Raw genomic sequence first — 23,609 nt, 5'->3', positions numbered from 1 at the left:
CACTGTAATTTTCAGCATTATCTAAAAGGATTCTTGTATTCTGTGAAGGAAGAGCATATGTGAAGTAGGGTTTTATTTTTGAGGGTAGGGTTTATGACAATGTTAGATGTTCCTTCTCAGAAATACCAATCTGGGTACAGTTCAGAGTACATCTGCATTGCACTTTTTGACCTAAGGAAGCACTGGTTCATGTGCTGTTCATGACACTTTTTTTCCTACTTTATTTCACTCAGATGCAGTGACTGAAGTGAAGACAGATATCTACGTGACCAGTTTTGGCCCTGTGTCAGACACTGACATGGTAAGTATATTTCCTGAAATAGGAAAAGAAAAAAAATAGTTCAACAAGTGAAAATAGTCATTTTCCATAGTAGAACGCTGATTTATGTTCTAAGGAGATATCTTTTCTCATGAAATCCTTACTATCATATTTTTGGACACATTTACCTTTTCCGTACCCCCTTCACCTGTTTCCATAAACTGTGCATAGCCACACCTGTCTCTTCTACTCCACATCTTTAAAATTTGGCTTAGTTCTGTATCTGCAGTTATCTGCCCCTGCACACTTTTCTTGCACTTTACCTATTTGTTCATTTGAAGAGAGCAGTATAGTAATTACTACTGTTGCTCAAATAGCCAGTAATGCGATCCTGGAAGGCTGTTCCTTGTGATTGGTCTCCATTAACTGAGGTCATGGATGGACCAAATATTTCAGTGCTTGTATCTAAATCACTTTTAAATGCTGGTCCTTTTATAGATGTGGGAAGGTGGAGGAGATACAAGTACTAGCAATAGGGCAGAGGCAGCATAACAGTGGTACTGACGAGCTACCCACAAAGATTGCCTCTCCTCCTCTAATGAATGTCTACATACCAGATATTGGGTTATATTTTTTCATATAGAGAAAAAAGAAGCCATTGTTTTATACTGAGAATAAATTTTTGAGTTGATTTTTGAGACTGCATACTTTTTTATATCTCTGGCTGGACCAGAACTCATCGTGTAGATCAGGCTGACCTTGAACTCATGATAATTCTCAATTTTCTGCTTCATGAATGTTGAATGACAGTTAAGCACTATTACAACAGACAAGGAATGAAAATCTTAATATTTCATAAAATATGTTTAAATCAATGTTCTTTATGCACTATTTTGATATCTTTTGTTTTGCTTCTGGGCGGGGGGGACCAGCCTCCAGCAACAGAGGGTTCAAAGAAAAATCCACAGAGTTTTTATCTGAGGGTATAAGGTAAAAGACACTCACACACTCTCTTGATGACTTTCTTTTTAATTCTTCTTCTGTATTCTATATTCTATATTTCTTATTTTCCTGGTGATTTCCTTCTCTCATTCTTGATTTTTTCCTTCTAACTCTATCTTTATTCTTTCCCTTAGAGCTTATATATACCAGCAAATCTTTCAGGTAATAGAAAAATTACAATGAAGTTACATCTATTTTTTTAAGTCAATGATTATAATAAATCCAGGTAAAACATGTTTTTCATCTTCCTTACATGATTAAAACAAAGTGATCTCAAGGACACACATTTACATCTAAGCAACTTGTTATAGATTAACAGAATGTGAGCAAGCAGGCTATTTTTCTCAGTCATTTCTTTTGCTGGCAGGCTGCATACTGCATTTACAAAGAAAGAATCAATCACTTTATTATTTATCATGAAAGGGAATCTTAAAGGATTCTCAAACCTAGACGTTTATATATGAAAAGCAATCAGCTTTATTTTAAATCTTTAGGGTGCATACCTACTCATAAATAGTTTTTTGTATCAGAAGATTGAGGGCAGAAATAGGTACAAGGAATTAATCATCGTTTTTGATCACTGACCAATACTAGCAAGGAAAGTATGTCATCTACTAAAAATTGGGCTGCTTTATGTTTTTGGCCCTATGTGTCTCGTGAACTTTCAATTGTTTTCAAGGGTTTTTCTTATTAAAGCTATTATCAAAACATCTAATTTAAGTTGAAGTTATTTTAAGGCTCTGTTTCATCTATGATGCCATCTAAAACCTGTGAACACATCCCCCATTCAATTGCGGATCCTCAATAGAAACTCATGTGTTCTAGCTGTGTGACACTTCCTTGTTTTATTTTTTATCCTCTGCAGCCTCTGCTTCATCAGAGACAGGGGCAACATTTTATCCTACCTTTGCCTATGATAATTTCCCCACTAAACTAACCTCTTTCATAATCCCTTACTATATTTGTTAAAAAACTTCAATCATCAAAATCTTATTTAAACTAACACTATTATTGTACAAAATCATTACTTCAGTTAAATAGTCCAGCTTAGGAGGAAATCATCTTCATAATAATCCACAGGTAAAACTTCCCAGTAGAATGGGATATTTCTATGACATAAACACACTATATCACAGACAGTGGGTCTCCTCACACCCTTTCATACTACACCAGATACCAGAGAAAGATGGCAGCAGCAAACATGGAAAGGAACAGGAGAAGCAAAAGACATTCTGAAGTCTGTGGTCTTGGAGCCTTGCCTATCCCCAGTCAACTGCTATCTGCTGCTCCTCTGATATGACCATTGACATTTATGTATGTCTGTTCTTAGTTGGTCATGGCCAGCTTTTTATGTGGGTGCTAAGGATCTGAACTCATGTCTCCCTGCTTTACACCAAACACTCACTACTAAACTTTCTATCTCTCAGCCTCAAGAAAAATTAACATTAAAGAGAAAATATAACACATTCTTTTCTCTTAGCACACCACACACACACACACACACACACACACACACACACACACACCACATTTTCTCAGTGCCACTCATTCATTATCACCTGTAAATACATTCAGAAAAATGTACACATAACACCAAACACACATAGATGCACATAGTTGAAGCTCTGTCTTAAAAATAGTCTAATACATGACACATGCAAACAGGTACTCGAACCCAGAGACACCAATGAAGCATACACATGGTCTCTTCACCTGGCTTCCCCACCAGTATGTATGCAGGGGCTCTGGAGACATCTCTGAGAATCTAGATTTTTGTCTCTTTCTCTTTTCAAAGTTTGATTATTTCACTTGTTTGTTTATATTTCTTCCATGGAGTTAAGTTAAAGCATTAGAATGCGTGAATCTTTCCTGGTCAGGAGGAAATACTGGGTCAAATGCATTTCATGTCCTTTGAGCAGTACTCCCATTCTTTCTTAAGACTGTAGTTCATCTGAGTGAGAAACACATTGCTCTTGCTTTTAAAAGGTTTCCTCTCAGTGTTCTTGGGAGTGTGCAACAGCTGATCCCACACAGTCAGACTTTGATGATGAGTTGCAACAAAAGCATGTCTGACAATAGAGTACATGAAAGTCGTGAAATTTAATTTGGAGTACAATAAATGAGTTGGAAAGTGGATATAATAGGGATTTTATAGACATCATGATTGAACAGGTCATGATAACTCTGCAATAAGTGGAGTGAAATAATGCACATCCCTTCAATAATAATATCAACACTATGAGTCAACAAGAGACCTTGTCGCAATTTGAGTGAAATGAGACGCTGTGCCTTTCCGGAACTCTCTACGTTTAGGAGTTTTTAGGCCATTTTCTTGATTAGATATAAAGAAAGGTGGTAGAGAAGTGGCAGTAACAGACAGGATGGTTAAAAAAAGATTTAGTGAAAATGTACTTTCAGACTGAGATGTCCATCCCTTAATAATGAAAGCTATATCTTTGCATATGGAAAAATTCCCTATGCTATTGCAAGATCTTTTGTTTAAAGTTGCTGTTGTTGGTGGTTTGTGTAATGTTTTCTTTCTTAATTTTTATACATTTTAATAAAATATAGTTTCATCACTGTTACCTTTTCTTTCCTTTCCTTACCCCTCCCAATCCCTTCCAGCGCCTTCCATGCACTCCCCCTAAATTGGTAGCCTCTCATTCCCCAATTATTATTGTTAACATCATTTGAATTGCAATGTATATCATGGAGGTTGAGGGATTGTTAAGTAGGAAAGTTTAGATGTCAGTTCTACGTATTATCCTATCCTGAATGATATTTTGACTGCTGAAACGTAGCAAGTGCCAGCTGTAAATCTTCAACTGAGAAACTTCCTAGGAAGTACAATAGGCTGCCAAGTAATGATGCAAGTAAAATAATACAGTATTACGCAATCACAAGTATTATTTTATAGTCATAGAACTGATCACCTAGCTTAAAGGGAAAAAGAAAGAGTACCAAAAGTGACTGAAAATCCATAATGAACATTATAGTCATAACTCTTGATAATATATTCAGGTAACATATTCTGTTGTGACAAATATTAAGGAAATTATGCAAAGTTATCAAAAATTTAAATATCACACAGAAAAAAAGCATCCATTATAAAAGAAATAATAGTTCAGGGAAGGATGACTTTACTGTTATTGGTAAACTTGAAATCTGTTCCTTTCTAGCATTAGAAAAAGATTATGTCCACTTGAGATCTTTTTTTTACTACAGACCTGGGTACACAGAGGTTTGGCCTATTTTGAATGCTTTTTAGGAAGTCAATTTCCTGTCATCTCATTGTCTAGTAGTATTTCCAGATGCAATCACAAAATGGGTCTCTATTCACGAGTTTCTTCATAGGAGTTTATGATCAGCTATCTACTGGGATTTGTGGAACATGGTTATCCAGGCCACATGCAAATGCTTGGAAGAACATTTTAAGAGCCATGTACCACTGAAATAGTGCTATGGATTAGCTTTTCTACATGGAGAATGACAGAGAGAAAGGAAAGGGAGAAGGTGCTCAAAATTGGAAAAATGACAAGATCTTTACTAATTCATGTCATGTATGTTGAACCCCATATTCTACTAAATAAGCACTAACCTTGAAAGATTTTTCTGGTCCTTGCTTTGATGTGGCATGTTTGGAGAGTTGAAGCCCCATGTAGAAAAGTATTAAGTGTCTTTCCCAGGAGGTAAACTTAGGCTTATTCCCTAGATTTGATTGAAATGCCTCCCAAAACAACAGAATTCATTTGGCAATCTAGAGGCAATCATCCTCAGAGAATATGCAAGGGCTTGGTGAGGAAGTAATTGATTGTATTTCTAGATTGTTTTTGGCCAAAGATTGTGGGATACTAAAGAAGCAAACAGTTACTATCTGATTTTTCTCCAGAGTCAAAACTTCTGGAGAATAGATTTATGTAGCCTAACTTTAAAATTATTAAGTGGATTAATAGGAATATTCTTAAAATACATCATATTTTTGAAAATAGCCATTATAGATACAGGTTAAAAGTCCTCTGTACCAAATACTGAAAGCTATTCTTTTTGATACATTAAATTCTAATTAAGGTAACTACTATCAATTATTACATAAGAGCCACTTTTAAACCAGCCATCCATTCTCTTTTTTTTGTGTATACTTAGGCTGCTCTTATTTTTATTTTTTTTTTAATTTTTTTTATTGCGAAAAGAAGAAAAAAAACATAAACAAAAAACAAGTTTCCACCTCCTCCCAGCCTCCCATTTCCCTTCCCCTCCTCCCACCCTTCTCCCCCTCCTCCCACCCTTCTCCCCCTCCTCCCACCCTTCTCCCCCTCCTCCCACCCTTCTTCCCCTCCTCCCACCTTTCTCCCCCTCCCCCCACTCCTCCCCCCCCCCTCTCCAGTCCACAGAGCAGTCCGGGTTCCCTGCCCTGTGGTAAGTCCTAGGTCCTCCCCCCTCCGTCCATATCTAGGAAGGTGAACATCCAAACTGGCTAGGCTCCCAAAAAGCCAGCACATTAAGTAGGATCAAAACCCCCTGCCATTGTCCTTGGTGTCTCATCAGCCCTCATTGTTCGCCATGCTCTTATTTTTAAATAGTAAAAATAGTGATGTAGTAAAATTGTTCAAACTTCTAGTGAGCATATTTGAGTTCATGTAGGGTATGTGCTTATAGATAAGCTCTGAGATTCATATGACATATGTATGTTTTACAGTTTTCAGATGAGATTAAATACTTTTGTGATATGCCAATTTAAAGTCCCATTATCTGTGTACAGTGGCTCCATTTCTATAAACTTCTATTATTGTTTCAAATTCTCACACTTTATATTTAATACTTTTATGGGTAGGAAATAATACCTAATTGATTATATTCACCATTTTCTAATTCACATAGAGGTTAAGAATGTTTTCAATGATCTTGACCGCCCCCCCCCCCCCCCCACACACACTCATATAATCCCTCTACCCTCTCTTCAACCAGACTCCTGGAGATAGGTCTAGTGCTTGGCTGTAGATATCTCTATCTGCTTCCATCTAGTACTGGATGAAGGTTCTATGATGACAATTAGGGTGGTCACCAATCTGATTACAGGGGAAGGCCAGTTCATGCACCCTCTCCATTATTGCTAGGAGTCTTAGCTAGGGTCATCCTTGTGAGGTCCTGGGAGTTTCCCTGGTACCAGGTTACTCCCTAAACCCATAATGACCTCCTCTGTCAAGAAATCTCTCTCATTATTCTTCTTCATCTCCCATTCCCCATCCCTTCTTCTCTACTCCTCCCCCCCCCCCAGTTTACCCAGGACATATCATCTATTTCCTCTTCCCAGGACCCTCTTAAGGTCCTCCTTGTAACCTAGCTTCTCTGGGGCTGTGGACTGTAGCCTGCTTATCCTTTGCTTTATGTCTAATATCCACCCACCCCCAAGCTCCCAATTTTTGCCTGGCAATCTTGTCTACTTCCAATATCCAGGAGGATAACTATATGTTTTTCTTTGGGTTCACCTTCTTATTTAGCTTCTCTAGGATCCCAAATTATAGACTCAATGTCCTTTATTTATTGCTAGAATCCACTTATGAGTGAGTACATACCATATTCATCTTTTTGGGTCTGGGTTACCTCACTCAGGATAGTGTTTTCTATTTCCATCCATTTGCATACAAAATTCAAGATGTCATTGTTTTTTACTGCTGAGTAGTACTCTAATATCCACTTATAAGTGAGTACATACTGTCTTTCTGGGTCTGGGTTACTTCACTCAGGATGATTTTTGTCTAATTCCAACCATTTGCCTACATATTTCATGATGTCATTGTTTGAGCTTGTGGAAGCTCATAGACTCTGCATGGACAGCCAAATCATTCCGGTCCTGTTTGGTGTCTTCTGAACTTTGCCCTAATCTCTTCTGTTTCATTCTTTCTTCTCTTATTTTCATAAAATTGAAACACTTTAAACGTATTCATTTGTTTTCTATTTTTTTATATTTTATATCCTTTCATTTACGTTCATGACTGATTACCTTAAATGTTACCATATATATTTGACAATCTCCTTTCTATTCCCAAATCTTCTAAGAATGTGTTAATTCACATGTTTTACTTCCTCCTTTCATATAACTTGTTCTAATTAGTTTTTCTAACTTATTCTTCTAGTCTTTGTTAGCCAATTTTAAAGCTTTTGAATGCATGTGCCAGTACTTGTGCTTGCCGTTCATTTCCTTTTACATATTCATAAGACTTTCATCTTCAATTACAGGAAGATATTCTTTTAGAAGTCCTTTTGAGAGGGCCTACTTAATTATTTACTTATATTTGTGTATAGAGAATATACTTCATGTTAGGTAGAGTTTAGATACTGAACAGAAAGAGTTTCTACTATAATGGAATTTCCAGCTTCTTGGAGTGAAAGAAATAGTAAACAAAGGCATATTTTGTCAGTGCTATGAAAAAAAAAACTAAGAGTCAGGAGAAGAAGGATTCCTATTTGTTGATGGTAAGATGATCAAAGAATTTCTTTTTGCTGTACAGTCAAATGAGACTGAAGGCTGTGAGGAAGTCAGCCATAAGAAAACCCAAAGTTAGAATGCTCCTTGAGTACTAAATACTCTGCCTTACTTTACTTATGTAAAATTAACTTTATTCTGATGTAGCTCTATCAGCTATAAAATTCTGGAGAAATGGTTATTTCTTTTTCCCTTTGGCATTTCCAAGATAAATTTTCATTGTCGTTTTTCACTTGACTTGTTACCTTTAAGATGTCTGATGTCAATCATATTGATAGCTCTTTGTTTATCTCCTTTTTGGTATTCTTTGAGTCTGCTTTGCTCTCTATTTTAATGTATTGACTTTGGATCTCATTATGGTTCTTGAACCTAAGGATGCCTCTTTTTTCAGCAGTTCTGGGAAAGTTCACCCATTAGTAGATTGAAAATTGTTCCTCCCTCATTTTCTCTATTCTCTTATGTTTAGAATTTTCAAGAATCTATCCTGAACCCTTCTCCTTTATTCATGTTAAAATAGTAGGAAAACTTTGTCCTCATGTTTTCCACTGTTTATCTATCTGAAATGCAAGCTCAACAGTTTTTCCTCATGTATATTAATCTCTCTTCAGTAATATCAATTCTACTTTGCTTAAATTTTTCCTGATAACTCATTTTCTTCTACAGTGTATCACTTAAAATAGGTCTTTTTTAAACCTAATTTTATTTCTCTCTCTTCTGAACATTATATTGTATGAAATCTGTGGAGTGAGTCTAATTTGGTTTTATGCTGTATTAGATAATTGACCATTTCCTTAGGTGTTTTGTTGTGGATTACAATATTCTTTTCACCATTTACAGTGTTGTCCTTCCAGAGTTTTTGTGACGTCTCCTCCTTTGGCATCTGAGACCAATTTTTATGTTAATTACTCGATTTGAAAGTTTTAGAATAAGCAGAAAATGTATATTCATTTGAACATAAATCCAAGATTAGATAAGGCTTAATTTCAATAGAAATATATTTCCTTTTCTTCTACCCACTTCCTTTTAGAACTTTTGTTCTGCCTTACAAATCTTATCTAATTCACCCCTTTTGCTGAGGTTGGAGCTTTTCAAGACTGTGGCTTTATGTGGGAGTCTAGTTCTAGTTTATAGACTGGCAGAGGTCCAGTTTATACCCGTTGTCCTAATTCTTTATAAAGCTTTTGGTCTCTCTCAAAAGTATCCCAGTTCAGGCAACAAATTGTAGGATCTTCCCATTCGTAGGCAGGGATGTGAATGGGATCCTGGAGGAAGAAAAGAACCAGACTGTTTAATTGACAGAAAAGATCTCAAACATGAAGGGAACAGGCAGCAATGTATGTCAGGGAAGATTTATTCAAAGTATGATCAGAAGTAGCTAGTGGATTGGATTTTCATATACTTCTAGCTGCTATTTCATTTTTTTTAACCTGGCTAGTGGAAAGATATCTCTGTGCCTTTTGTCCTTGTTTTAAAGTTTAATTTTCCTCAAAATAATATCAAAAATCAAATTCAAAAGTATTTGGCAAAACTACATGTATCATTCTAGCTGTCAGTCACTATTCAAATGTAACTAATTTAATAATTTTAAAAAGCATACCTTTAAAGTTTGACTAAAATTTAATAAAAAGAACATAAAATCTGTAAAATATATTTTAAAAGTCAAAATGATTTTTGTGCATTCAAATAGCCTTTCAATGCTTAAATTTATTGAAACCTTTAGTTCTTATATATTATGGATATATGTAAAGTATTCATATTGACATTCTCATTGTATTTGAATAATTTTTCCTTTTTTGACCCTAGTGATTTTTCTTTCAAAAATATTTCAATTTTGTAGAAAGATTTTTTTTACAAAATAAAATATAATAAGATGTTGTAGGAGGGCCCACTTATTCATCCCGACCACCCAGCACTGAAATAACCACACAGAAACTATATTATTTAAATCACTGCTTGGCCATTAGGTCTAACTTCCTATTGGCTAACTCTTACATATTAATTTAACCCATTTCTATTAATCTGTATATCACCACGAGGTTGTGACATACCAACAAAGTTTCAGCATGTTTTTCTCTGGCAGCAGATCCATGGCATCTCTCTGACTCTGCTTTCTTCCTCCCAGCATGTCATTTAGTTTTCTCCACTTAGCTCTGTTCCCCTACAGCTCTGCTATAGGCCCAAAGCAGTTCCTTTATTAGCCAATGAAATCAACACTTAGACAGAAGGACCTCCTACACCCATAAGATACAACAAAAACTATTACATTGAAGTTGGACAAGCCAAAACAAAAGGAAAAGCACCCCAAATACAGGTCCTGTGATTGACACCTCAATCTCTGTGAGTTCATATGAGCTTTTCTCACGTTGATTTAGAGGGCCTGTTCTCTTGGTGACCTACATCTCCCCTGGCTCTTACAGTCTTTATATCTCCCTTCTGTTGAGTTCCATGAGCTCTGAAATAGGGATGTCCTCTTTAATGACTAGTCAAGGATTTGGTTGGAGCTTGTAATCAGAAGTAGGGATTTATATTCTCAGTGGGTTTCTTGCTTTAAGAAAGTGACCAGCAGTTGTAGGTCATGTTCTTGTTGAACTTTTGTTGTGACACATTAATCTAATAAGATGTTAGAGTTTTGCCAATTAAGTTGAAAGATTTGGTTCATTTAAACAGCAGCCAACTCACAAACATCACCCAGCATGTTTGAGCTGGTGGAAGACTGCTCTAGTTTTTAAAACCTGCTTTTTACTGGAACATAAATTTATGGGTAGTCCAACAGTCTGCCAGTATTTAAAGTAGAAATATACTCATTGTTTGGGGCCAATTCCTTCTGTGGCACTCTTCCTTCCAGCAGTATTCACACCCAATATTGTAGATTTCCTGCTAACTTGGCCAGCAATGTTGTGTATGCCAAGAGAATTCTAGATTTGGAGATCGTGTATAAGAAATTGAGAGTGGGGAGATGGAGAGAGAGAAAGAAAAGAAAAGAAAAGAAAGGAAAAGCAAAGCAAACAAGCTGGGGAAATTTCTCACTTAGTAAAGAGTTCACTCCATATGTATGAGGACCTGTTTTAATCCCTTGAACACATGTAAAAAGCTGGGGCTCAGAAAAAGTTGCATTAAAGTATATGGTTTTATTTTATGGTTATGGTTGTAATGACCTTTAATGTTCATATGAGATCATTCATCAATAAAGACAAAGAACGCTGTTTTTTACTAGAGCTATAATAGCACAAAGAAGAAAAGTATTGTGCTCAGCCTGTATTGTACATAGGCCAGTGTTGGCAATGGCTTTTCTAGTAAAATATGTTAGATATATGATTAGATATATGTATCATTATTAATTTTATTTCTATTGGTTAGCATGGCAATAATTTTTAGTTATTATCATTTGTCATACTCACTAGTAACTACTTCTAGTAGACTCCTCTATATCACAGAAAATATTTTGATTAATATTTGCCAGTGGCATTGTTGATCCCCATCAGAATCCTACTGAAACATTACTTCTCTCTTGCTTTTTCTGTTCTAGGAATATACTATTGATGTATTTTTTAGACAGACATGGCATGATGAAAGACTGAAATTTGATGGACCTATGAAGATCCTTCCTCTGAACAATCTTCTGGCTAGTAAGATATGGACTCCTGACACCTTCTTCCACAATGGCAAGAAATCAGTGGCTCACAATATGACCACACCCAACAAGCTTCTCAGACTGGTAGACAATGGTACCCTCCTCTATACAATGAGGTAAGAGAGTGGTAACCACCACTCAGAATATTTTGGACCTAGGACTTTTATTGAAAGTAGAAAGTTTTAGGTTATACACTGAAAATTCCTTTGGTTTATCAACAGACACAAAGATCTTATATTTTAATATATACTCAGTAAAATATACATATATATGAATTCAATAGTTTTATATACATAGTATTCTTTCCAGTTTATAGATTGTATAGTATGTATTTTGAAAAACATATGTGCTATGTATTGTACATACATATTGATGCATAAGGACACTTTTAACACATTTATATGTATACACACAAGCATACATATTCTATATTCCATATAGTTACACATACAAACATTCTGAGACACAAAGAAGTATAATTTTTAGTGTATAAATATGTACATCTTCAGAGACTTATATGTATGAACAGAGGCATATATGTGTTCAAGAACACCTAACTGCATAAACTTACAAAATAATTGAAGAGTCATAAGCACTATGAGCATAGTACTTTTAAATGCAGTAGCAAAGCAGCACCGTGATTGAGTTATAAAAAGCAAAAGAGATGTTGATAGATATTCTCTAGAACATTTAAAATAAAAAATTGTTATGTTTCATTGCCTGGGGTATAGAAGTTTGATATGAGTAAAATTTCCACATAAGTTCATAGTACACATATCATTGAAATATAAAATGTATACCTTTATACCTTCATCCCAATGCACAAAAACTGCATAGCTTTATGTTTCATGCTTATCATTATCATTTGAGTGACTGAATGTTATGGTAGGTAGAATAAGAATGCCCCCATATGCTTATATCGTTGAATACTTAGTCACCAGGGAGTACAACTGTTTGGAAGGATTAGAAGGATTAGGAGGTGTGGCCTTGTTGGAGTAGGTATGACCTTGTTGGAGGAAATGTGTCGCTAGGGATGGGCTTTGGGTTTCAGGTCCATTCTTTGTCTGCTGCCTATGAATCAGCATGTAGCTCTCAACTACTGCTCTAGTGCTATGCATCCTGACATGCTCCCCAGCATGATAATGGGCTAATCTCTAAAAATTTGAGTAAGCCCCCAATTAAATGCTTTCTTTCATAAGAGCTGTCTTGGTCATGGTGTCTCTGCACAGCATAGCAATAGAACAGTGACTAAGATAGATGTCATAACATTTTGATGTCAAGAAATAATATTCTTTGCTCTAACAAAGAAACACTTTCTTGGTTCTTGTGCTTTCTGTTTGTATTTTTAATAGCTTTACTGTTAACAGTTTTTAATCCCTGAACCCTGTGCCCATATTAATGATTGTCAATTTTGAGTTATTGTGATAACCTGTATCTATCAGGTAGATGTAAACTTTCAATGTAGATTCATCAAACACTCTACACCTGCTACTGCAGTAGTCTAAGTGGGTTCTTGTAGTGGCATTTCATTTGCATTTTAATAAATAAAGATTGCCTGAAGATCAGAGTAGTAAAACAGCCCCACTGCTCAGCCTTACAGACCAGGTGACACACACCTTTAATTCCAGTAGTCACACTAGTTTGTCATAGAAACCGGCAGTGCATGCCTTTAATCCCAGCCCTAGAGAGGAATATAAAATGGGAGGAGACAGCTCACAGACACAGTCTCATTCTGAGATTCCTGTAGGCAGAATAGCCATTTTGGGCTGAGGTTGAGATAAGAGCCAGTAGCTGGCTGTTTTACTTTTCTGACCTTCAGGTTGAATCTCAATTTTAGTCTCTTAGTTTTTATTAATTGTGCTACAGGTTCTGCTACCATACAAGCTGGCAACAGACCTTTATAGTTTATATGTGATGCTACTTTGTAGGTATGAAGAGTGCAAAGGTCATGAGACCATTCAGACCTTTCAAAGAAAAGACAGGGAGACCAGGAGATATATAGCATGGTCAAATTCCCTGGGAATCCCCGAGAAGGAGGTATGCGTAGCTGTGGGAGTGAAGCTGAGAATACAGGAATTTAGGCATGCCAGGAAAATGCAATGTCTGCTGAGGAAAATTGCTGGAAGTCACTAGATCCAGACCAAGGAAGTAACCTTATATACTGTAACTGGAAAGTTAGTAAGATTCAAGGCTGCCTGAGTCCTTTCTGTTCCTGAGATTCTAAACATAGAGGTATAGAATTTAACGTACCGAGTTTTGATCTATTCATTTGCCAAATTCCTCCCTTCTCCACTCCATTTCTCCTTTTTTGAAATGGCAATGCTTTATGTTTCATTATACATTGAAAGCTTTTTAAAAATATCTTACAGGAGGTCAAAGTTAAGAGTTAGGTCTCTTTCAGTGGTGTTCAAACTGAAGGGAAACAATTGATGTGGTTTGGATGGAAGCGAGATGTATAGTGTTAGGTGGAATTATGATCTTGCCATATTTTTCTTTGCAGGCTAGATATGACTTGAGGAGATGTATTTGGGTGTCAAAGTTAACAAGGCATGGACTTGTGATGAATAATCTTGATGGGTATCTTGGTTGAAATTGAGGAGGGACTAGGAGAGCGGTAAAGCACACCTCTGTGTATAGGCTGAGTATTCTCAAAAAGAAAACAAAAATGAACTAAGGCAAATATTGGTTTCACCAATCCATAAAATGATTGGTATTATAAAAAACCTTGGTACTATAAATGTTGATAGATATGTTAAAAGATTGGATCACTTTTAAAAGTATCAGCGGTGCCCTTTACAGTCATCAGCATCAATATCATATGAACATGGTGCTTGCCAGTGTTCTAGTCACTGAACATTTATAACTACCTTAAGGTCTAGAGACTATTATCTCTACCTTAGAGATGAGGAAACTGAGAAACTGGAGAAAAATGGGGATGTATAATGCTTACCCAGTAGTTATAAAGGTCAGGTTCTATTTGCTATAAATGGGGAGTCTAGCACATATTTGTCAGATAGCAGAAAAGAGCAGATAGGTAAACACTGAGGACACTGCAGAAATAACATTTTTGTGACAGAGAAAAGCACATGGGTTTGCATCAAAAATACAGTTAGGTTTTTTCACTCTATGTGAAATATATATGCTTAAAAGGAGGTAGGGCAAATAAGACAGGTGGGATATACGAATGCACATGATGTAAAAGAAGAATTTGGAAATAATTAGAACATCAGAATAGGAATAGATAGAAGAGAGTCACAACTCTAATAAGGAGAGGAAGGGAAAGAGTTTTGTAGTACATTGTATTTAAATCCATCGTGGAAAGAACAGAGTAGAGTATATGTGAGCAGAAGACAAGATAATGAAATGAGGTAGAAAGAATGATAAACTGGGTATGTGCGTTGTTAAAAATGTGAATAATAAGAGAACCTAAAAGGAGAAGAGAGTGATGAAAATAGCAAAGGAGAATATGAGCAGTGAAAGAAAAAAGGGGTTTGGGGCCTAGAGAGATGTTTCAGTTGTTAAGATTGCTTTCTGTTCTCAATTCAGTTTCTAGGACCCCTGTCCAGCACCTGCAATTGCCTGTAGCTCCAGAACGTCTGACACCCTCTTCTGGCCTCTACCAGTACTGCACTCAAATGTTCCCCTCTCCCAGTCTCTCTCCTCTCTCTTTCACACATACATAAATAAAAATAAATCTTATAAAAAGAAATATTAGATCACTTAGATAATACATATTTGAGCTTTAGAGGAGAGGGAGGCAGAAAAGAAAAGGGAGAATGTAAAAACTGAACTATGAAGCAAGAACATGAGGATGTATCTTGAGAAGTGCCAAAGGTGAAGCAAAGCAAATGATTAGTCACCAGAAAGAAGATGATTGCTATTGAGGTCTCTGTGCTCTGAATCAGATGAGAAAGTAAGGATTTATGAGCTTTGTGTATAGGCAGAATGCCTTTATGCTTATGTTGAAGTATGGTATCCAAACAGAACAGAAGTACAGAAGGTTGATTAAACCATTATTTTCCTAGCACAGCAGAGAGTATACCTTAGATCCCAGAACGTGGGTGGGAAGGTGGGCAGAGAACCAAAACTCGGAGATAAAATCTTGGCTCTTTTTATGGCTCCACAAGTGAGTCATCTAGTGACCTTCACAAGTCACAAGCTGTTTCTTTTCTTCAGATCTTTGTTTAATAACACTAGCTGCTGCCTGCCTTGCAACAACACAGAAAAGAGAAATTGAAAAAGGCCTGCAGATCATCTAGACACTCTCAGAAAGACTCATTCTGTAGCACTCTTATTTATTGTTATTATTATTCTCATTCTGTAGCACTGTTGTTATTACAACCCCATGTGGTGACCTGGCATCCTGCCAGGGTTATCTTCTCTGGTAACTAAATCATTCAAGGCATGTGTGTGCCCAAGGCAATTAAAACCAGTCTGAACTCTGTAGACAAGTAATAGTGGCATATAATGTTTATTTCCTTTATTTTGGACTCCATGAGTAAACTTCACAGGATAACTCCTTGGAAAAATTGAACCAGGTCTCTCATGAGTATATAACTGGGACAGTTGTGGAACTTTGCTATACCTCATCTTGGAACTTCAGGATGACCAGGAAATGCAGGCTGAGCCCTATTACCCTCAGCAGCACACATACTAAAATTGGAACAACACAGAAATTTCACAGAACTAGCTCAACATGATATACGCATTTATAAACTATTCTAAACTGCCCAAGATAGAGTAGTGTACCCTTTCTTTATTAATGATATAATAATATTTATTCATATAATAACATGTTATTGATGATGAAACAAAGGATAAATATGTAATGTTGATATTAACTGATAATAATATAGTAAGAATCCTATTGAGCTTCTGAATAGGGTGGAAAATACTCATAAAATTTAACTAGATTTTATTCCGTTGAATCATCTGCCTAACAACATATCTATAAGAACTTAGTATGTGTAAGACTCTGAGATGTACCACACTACAGAGATAAGTAAGGAATCACTTACCTCTTAAAGACTTCATAGTATTGTATGGGCTGGAAAGATGTCTTTGGTTGCCATCTTTGGAAAGAGCACTGGTTGCCCTTCCAAAGGATGCTGATTCAATTCCTAGCACCCACATGGCAGGTCACAAATGTATGTAGCTCCAGTTGCAGGGCACCCAATAACCTCATACAGACATACAATGCCAGCAAAACATCAATGCACATAAATTCTTTTAAAAAGGCTCTATAGCATTGTAGTTAAGGAGGTATGTACAGTAATACAAAATCCCTTCACAGTGAGATGTACAAAATATCATGGAATCATGGGATAAGAAGAAAATAGAATAATACCCAAGCATCAAAAAGCAAACTAAACAAAAATGTGATTCAGAGGCCATGGAAGAATACTGCTTACTAGTTTGATCTTCAAGACTTGGGTAGCCTGAATTCTTTCTTATACATGTTCAGGCCACCTCCCCTGGTGTGGAACCAGTCAACGGGCTTGACCCTCTGACATCAATCACTAATTAAGAAAATATATCACAGGCTTGACTACAGACTAATCTGGCGGGGCTATTTTTTCAACTGAGTTCCTTATTCCCAAAAGACTCTAGCATGTGTCAAGACAATATAAAACTACCCAGCATAGTAAGAATCTAGCAGGTACAACAAAATTACCCCTTGACACATCTACCATAAATCCCATGAGAAACTACATTTTATTTTGAGATAAGATTTCACTATATCGCACTAGATGGTCTGTAGCTCACTATGTAGACCAAACTGGTCTTTAACTCCAACTGATACACTGACCTCTGCCCTCCCAGTGCTTAAATTAGACATACATCTAATTAGACATGTAAGAACCTACTTTTAAACTTAGTTCTAAGAGATGGGTAATAGTAAACTATATTCAGGGACAAGGAAGAAAAGTAGTAAACAAAGGGTATAGTAGGTCTATAGACCTCTAATATAAGGGAGTGAGGTAGTGGTAACACACTAAACATCAGTATAAGAGGACCAGAGAACAGTTAGGTCTGTCTTGGGGAAAGGCACCTCCAAGACATGTTGACAGAACGATCATGGTGATTCATGGAAAAGCATGCAGAGGAAGAAATCAAACAGATTTACACTTTAGATAGAACATTCTGAGAACATGAACAAGACAGATTGAAATGAGAGAAAGATGATGAAAAAGGTGCTTGATAAGGAAGCTACTGTAGTACTCATCACTAACAGATAATTTCTGAGAATTGCTGAGTACCGAATGTCTACTATGTGCCAGGCACTTATATTATTTTAAATCTTAGCAGTAACTCTTCAATATATATGCCTATAGATATTTATTATGATACATTATGATACATATATTATGATATATTATACATATATATACATATATATATCATGAAGCCTAAAATATACAAATGAGTTTCCCATGATTGTTTGCCATTATTTGGTATATGTAGACGGAGGCTGCTCTTTTGTTTTCCTACCTCCCAAACCTGAATAATCACACAGAAACTGTATCAATTACAACATGGCTTGACCAATGACTCAGGTGTATTCCCAGGTAGCTCTTACATCTTGAATTAACCCATTTCTAATAAATTGTGTGTTGCCATGAGGCTGTGGCTTACTGGGTAAATTTCTGGCATCTTCCTCCTTCGGCAACAACATGGCGTCTCCCTGACTCTGCCTACTTTCTCTTTCTACCTGTGTTCAGATTTCCTGTCTGGCTTTGCTCTGCTGAAATAGCTTTATTCATAAACCAATAGTAATAAAATATTCACAGCATACAAGTCTATATAGCTTCAAGCTAATTTTATTCTAGTAAATAAAGTCTTAATGTAGTATGTTCTAAAAGTTTCACCCCCAGGGTTTGATGCCTGGTCAGAGGGTTGTATGAATTTATAACCAAAGAAGACTTCTAGGAAAATGCAAATACTTACATCTAGGAAGCCTACATGGGACCAACAGTTGTATAGTTTGGTGTGTTTGTAGGTCCCCTAGCAGTGGGACCAGCTAGCTTTTTGGAACCTATTCCAGATGCAGGGATGCCTCCCCCAGCCTTGATGCAGGAGGAGGGGGTTGATCCTGCCTCATCATGATATGACATGTTTTGTTGACTCCCATTGGAGGCCTGCCCCTTTCTGGAGGAGGAGGAGGAGGAGGAGGAGGAGGAGGAGGAGGAGGAGGAGGAGGAGGAGGAGGAGGAGGAGGAGGAGGAGGAGGAGTGGATGGGGAGATAGATGGGAGGAGGGGGAGGGAAGAGAAAGAAAGGTAAGGGAGGAAATTGTGGTTGGTATATAAAAATAAATGAAGGAATTGAGTTAAAAAAAAGAAAAAAAACAGAAGTGACAAATGATCCAATTGTTAAAATTCCCATTGAGTGCCAAAGAGAAATGTGCTTTGGGATAATAACAGTAATAGAAAAGGGTAGAGGTTAGGAAAAAAGAAAGGGAATGGAGAAAACAATGTAATTACATTTTAATTACAAAAATAAAAGATAAATAAACAAAAAGGGGCAGAGGGAATGTAGCCAAATTATGTTACTATTTGGAAGGTTTCATTTTTTATGAGATACAGAGTACCTTTGTCCTATAATTATAGGGAAATATTATTGTAAGAGATGTGCTAGACATAGCTACACATTCCTATAATTCCAGCACTTGGGTATTAGAACTTCAAGGCCAGCTTTGATGATATAGTGAAACTGTTGTTTATTTTGTTTTGTTTTTTAATAATGTGGCTAGAGAGCTGACTCAGAAGCTAAGAGCACTTGCTGCTCTTCCAGAAGGCCTAAATTCAATTTCCAGCAATCACATGCTGCTCAAAACTATCTGTAACTCCAGTCCCATGGGATCCAATACACTCTTCTGGCCTCTTTGGACACCAGACATACATGTGGAACATAACGTATTTGCCGGCAAAATACCAATACACATAAAATAAAAATTTAAAAATAAAAGGGAAACAAATGTGAGCGGCACGATGAGATCCTTTGTGCTAACACAAACAGCTAACCCCCAAAATGTATGAAAGTTCAAATGTGATCAATGGGATAGAAATGTATTTCTTGTTTTTTTTTCAAGTTTAAAGCAGATATTCTTCATTGACAGCAGGCTCATTTAGAAGTGATGGGTTCAAGGACCCAAAGCCCACTCATCTTGTGGCTCTACCATATTAAACACATAATTTCTAACAGCAGCGGCTTGTTTGTGTGAAGTGAGTCAGAGAGGAAGGACAGAGATGGGTATGTGGGAGGTGACTGTGAGTTCATTAGGCTTTGAGAGCACAGTCATTTCTAGTAGCTTGCTTTTATGAAATGAATTATTTGTATATGCTTTACTAGCAAACCAAGCTGGGAAAATAAATACTGCTATGTGCAAAAAGAATTCCAGATTTGTTTTAAAATTAAAACATCTGGTTGTATTCTTGAAGGATCAATTGACAATGGGGACACTAGTTAGTGGAGTCCTAAGAATGGTCCTCAGAATGACAAAGTCCTGGACAAAAATAGGGGAGATTCAGAGTAGTAAAGCAAACAAGAATGACAGAGATTTTCTTTAGAACTTAGAGGCCAAGTACAGTTTAAAAGGAACCTTTAAAATGTATATGATATATTTTCCTGGACACTGAATAGATTGCAGTCCTACTAATAAGAATAATAAAAACAAACTCTTTACATTTTAGAGAAAAATTCAATATTTAGCTAACAAGAGCAGAAGGCTATAAATTTGTACTTCTTGAGTATTTTCAATGTGCCAGATACTGCATGAGGTGCTTTATACATATTTGTATCACTCAATCTTCATAACAATTTCCACAGACATTTAGTGCTGAGTCATAGTGCAGCATTATGATTCTGATTAAGGAAATGGATTGTGTAGTAAGGTGATTCCTAGGCCGTTCTCTTTTAAACGATATGATGTATAGTGTTATCTGGCCTTCAAAGCCATTGCCAGCAGTAAATGTGATAATGTGTGAGATCTATGTGATACATCCTGGCATGTGGCTGCTCTCTCTAGAGCTTTTAAGAAACTGGAATTTCACTGGACCAAAGTTACAAACCTAAAAGAAGAGCTATACAGAAACTTAGCTCACAGTTGAAAGAGGTTTTTTTGTTCACACTACGATGCGCCACTTCTTGCAAAACAGTAATGCTTGGGGACCATTTTAAAGTAATGAATATGAACTGGACATGATGAGATGCATTGGGAAGTGCAGGTCTGGAAACCAGGAGAATTTTCACACAGTGAGGGTTTGTAAAACAGAATGCATTGTACAAAATGTCCTTTACGTGTTGTGCTATGCCATAATAGTGTCCTATATTTAGCTGAAAAACAAAGGAAATAGTCACGCTTATCTCCACGTTGAGTCATCAAGAGAAAAGTGATGTTTTGAACCAACTGAGAGATGATATCTGTCATGCTGAGATTATGATTTCTCCTTTCATACTTTAATTGTATGATTGGGTCAGTCTTGTTCATGTACTTGGAATGTGTTACAGACAGATTGTTTGAATGTTAAAAACTGCTTGATGCCAGGAACTTTCTACCTTAAACTTTAAGGCAATGCTCCTCTCTTCCTAGTTTAGATGCTAATACATCACACTTGAATTTTCATTATATAACCTTAAATAACCAGGAACCAGGGAAGGCATTTGGGTAAGAACTTTAATAGTATAGGATTTAATGTAATCAGGGCAAGCCAGTCTTGCTAGCTTTCTTTCACACAGTTCTTTTGGGATAGCTTTTGCTCCAGTGGATTCTCCCTGCAGTTCCTTATGCTCTGAAGCACATTTAGAGAGTTTAAACAGCAGCAAGAAACATAGAAGAGGTCGAGTGTCTCATTTGGGCATCTGGGGAGACTTAGAACAAGACAAGACAGAATAGCTAGTAGAATTTTTCGGTCAGTCACAAATGATGCTGTGTGCTGAATGCACCTACACATCAAGAAGCACAAATCAATGATAGGCTATGAGTTAACCAGTAACCTAGGCGTAGGTTATCATAACAAACAGAAATCCTCTTCAGAAGTCAGGCACACAGACACTTAAAACTTAAATGTCAAGGATTGTAATATTTGTACCAAGTGCTCTAGGTTTTCTTAGAACTGGAGAAAATCATAATGTCCATATTATATTAACAAAGCATCTTGGCATGGATAGTTTCTAAGCACAGATTAGAAGAAGATGTGTTATACATAGAAAAAACAGGCATTCAGGCAAGGAACAAAGATGGATGCAGATTCTTTTGTGAAATCTCAAATATTTGTCAATGAACGGTGAGTGAGGGAAAGTAGGATCGTCAAAAAATGAGGATGGAGTTAAACCTCTGAGGTAATTGTTAAGCTCACTTGTCCCTTCTGAAGGCTACGGCGATAAGGTGATGGCCTCCTTCCTGTGCATTGAGTCTCCTGTCTCTAGCTGGAGGATTTAATGGTTAGTCTGCAGACAAGTGGAATTCTGGTGACTAATGCCCAGCTTGGTTTGGGTGTTTGCGAGTGACTCATCCTGGACAGATAATGGCTATTAGTGATTTACTAGCCTTTCTTTTGTACCATAAATTCCAGATCCTGTCCTTTACTCCATGCTTACAGAAATAGTCTGCCTGGCATCTCTTTCTAGATAGTGTTGTCCATCCTTTTAGAAATAACATCCCTCTGAGCACACAGCACACTGCTCCACTTCCAAAAGGCCTAATTGACAGATTGTCTACAGTGGGGCTCACACTGAACTCCAAAGACTCTGTTAACCTATGGACTTTAAACTGGGAACTCCTATGTTCCCAGCCCTTAGCAGGGCTGTCTCCTGGTCAAACAGCCAGAACACACAAATGCATCCAATATTCTTTAGTCTTTGGAACTCTAGTCATCCCACATTTTACACTTGAATTTTCTCTGGGGTTTCCCCTAGTTTGTGTCTCCACTTAGCAAAATTCTAGGAATCATTTAATGTTTTTCCTGTAGCAGCTATAATCTAGTTGATCCATTTGCATTTAAATTACTTCTATAGTTTAAATAAAGAGCGTGTAAATTAGGTCATCATACACAGTTTAAGATATAAAAATGCTATGGTTAGTTCTAAGGCATATATAATGAATACTATATAATGAATACTACATGTTGTAGTACAAGGGACATACTAAAAATGGCAAATGGCTTAGGAAGGCAAGAGTTATTATCAAGAGAGGACCAGAACCTCATTTTCCAGAGGATCCATGTACTTGTGCCAAGAGCAAATGAGCAGTCTTAATTGGCTCAACTAGAACAAAAATGTTGTTGTGGGTAATTTATAGGCAGCCAAATTTATTGTTCAGTAGAAATCCAGAGCAAGGTTTCACTAGATTCATTGTCTGGCCTAAGTATCCACTTACAAGATAATGTCTTCTTACTTTGTCCCTATCTAACTGTGGTTATTAAAAAAGTTCATTCAGAACTTTTTTTTTATAAAGACCAATTCCCTGAGGGGTAGAGCCCCTATGACCTAATCACTCCTGAAAGGTCCCACCACTAAACATTATCTCCTTGAGAAGTTTAAATATATGAATTTCAAGAGGAAAAGAAGAGACCATAATGAATTCTGAAATTAGATTCTATAACTTTGGGACTTGGCTATTTTCTCACTTTGTTAAAACTTTTGAGTAAATTTCAATTGAAAATCAAATGGCTAATCCATGATATTCAATCTAGTCCAAGAGACAAGATATATGCGTCTACCCTCAAATCCTAACAAAATGCAAAGCACAGGGAAATCCAAGGGAAATACATGGTTTTTGCATGAATGGTATAGTAAAAAGAAAAAATCCAGCAAATGCCATAATAAGAATAATATTTTATAGTTGTATTCATCTTGAAACTGTATTTCCAGGGAGGATGCAATCGGGATACTAAATAAACAAGTTATTAATTCATCTTCGTTCACAAAAAAATTGAAAAGAAATGGTTACTTGGTGATGTTAAATCGAGAGCAGGGACTCTTAGCTCAGTGATATGCCCTAGTATTAATACTAGAATAATAACTAAAATTGCCATATTCTATCTCTTCCTTGTTCCCCAACTCTATTCTCCTTTTCACTTTGAGATTATGATACATATATCTTCTGTCTGATGTGTAAACTTCCTCAGGCTGTATGAAATGGTTGAAGTGTTTAATATCACTCATATCTTGAGTTTGTAGAAATGCATTAAGCCAGTGGAGTGAATCTTCATCTTTAAATTCAAATTCTTCTGA

The 23,609-nt window shown here is 36.6% G+C and overlaps 1 protein-coding gene across 2 annotated transcripts in view; it reads left to right on the top strand.

The window, feature by feature from the left end:
* The window catches only part of Gabra3 (gamma-aminobutyric acid type A receptor subunit alpha3), a 219,839-nt gene that overhangs the window by 128,886 nt on the left and 67,344 nt on the right, over positions 1-23,609 (top strand). For both annotated transcript variants that reach the window (XM_041640993.1, XM_041640991.1), the window contains exons 4-5: positions 234-301; positions 11,272-11,492. In XM_041640993.1, coding sequence (XP_041496927.1) covers positions 234-301; positions 11,272-11,492 — 289 coding nt within the window. The remainder of the gene's footprint in view (positions 1-233; positions 302-11,271; positions 11,493-23,609) is intronic.

This window comes from Microtus oregoni, unplaced genomic scaffold, assembly GCF_018167655.1.
Source record: "Microtus oregoni isolate MIOR12 unplaced genomic scaffold, Mior012 000067F_000, whole genome shotgun sequence".
Lineage (NCBI taxonomy): Eukaryota > Metazoa > Chordata > Mammalia > Rodentia > Cricetidae > Microtus > Microtus oregoni.
This window is presented reverse-complemented; position numbering and strand designations above follow the sequence as displayed.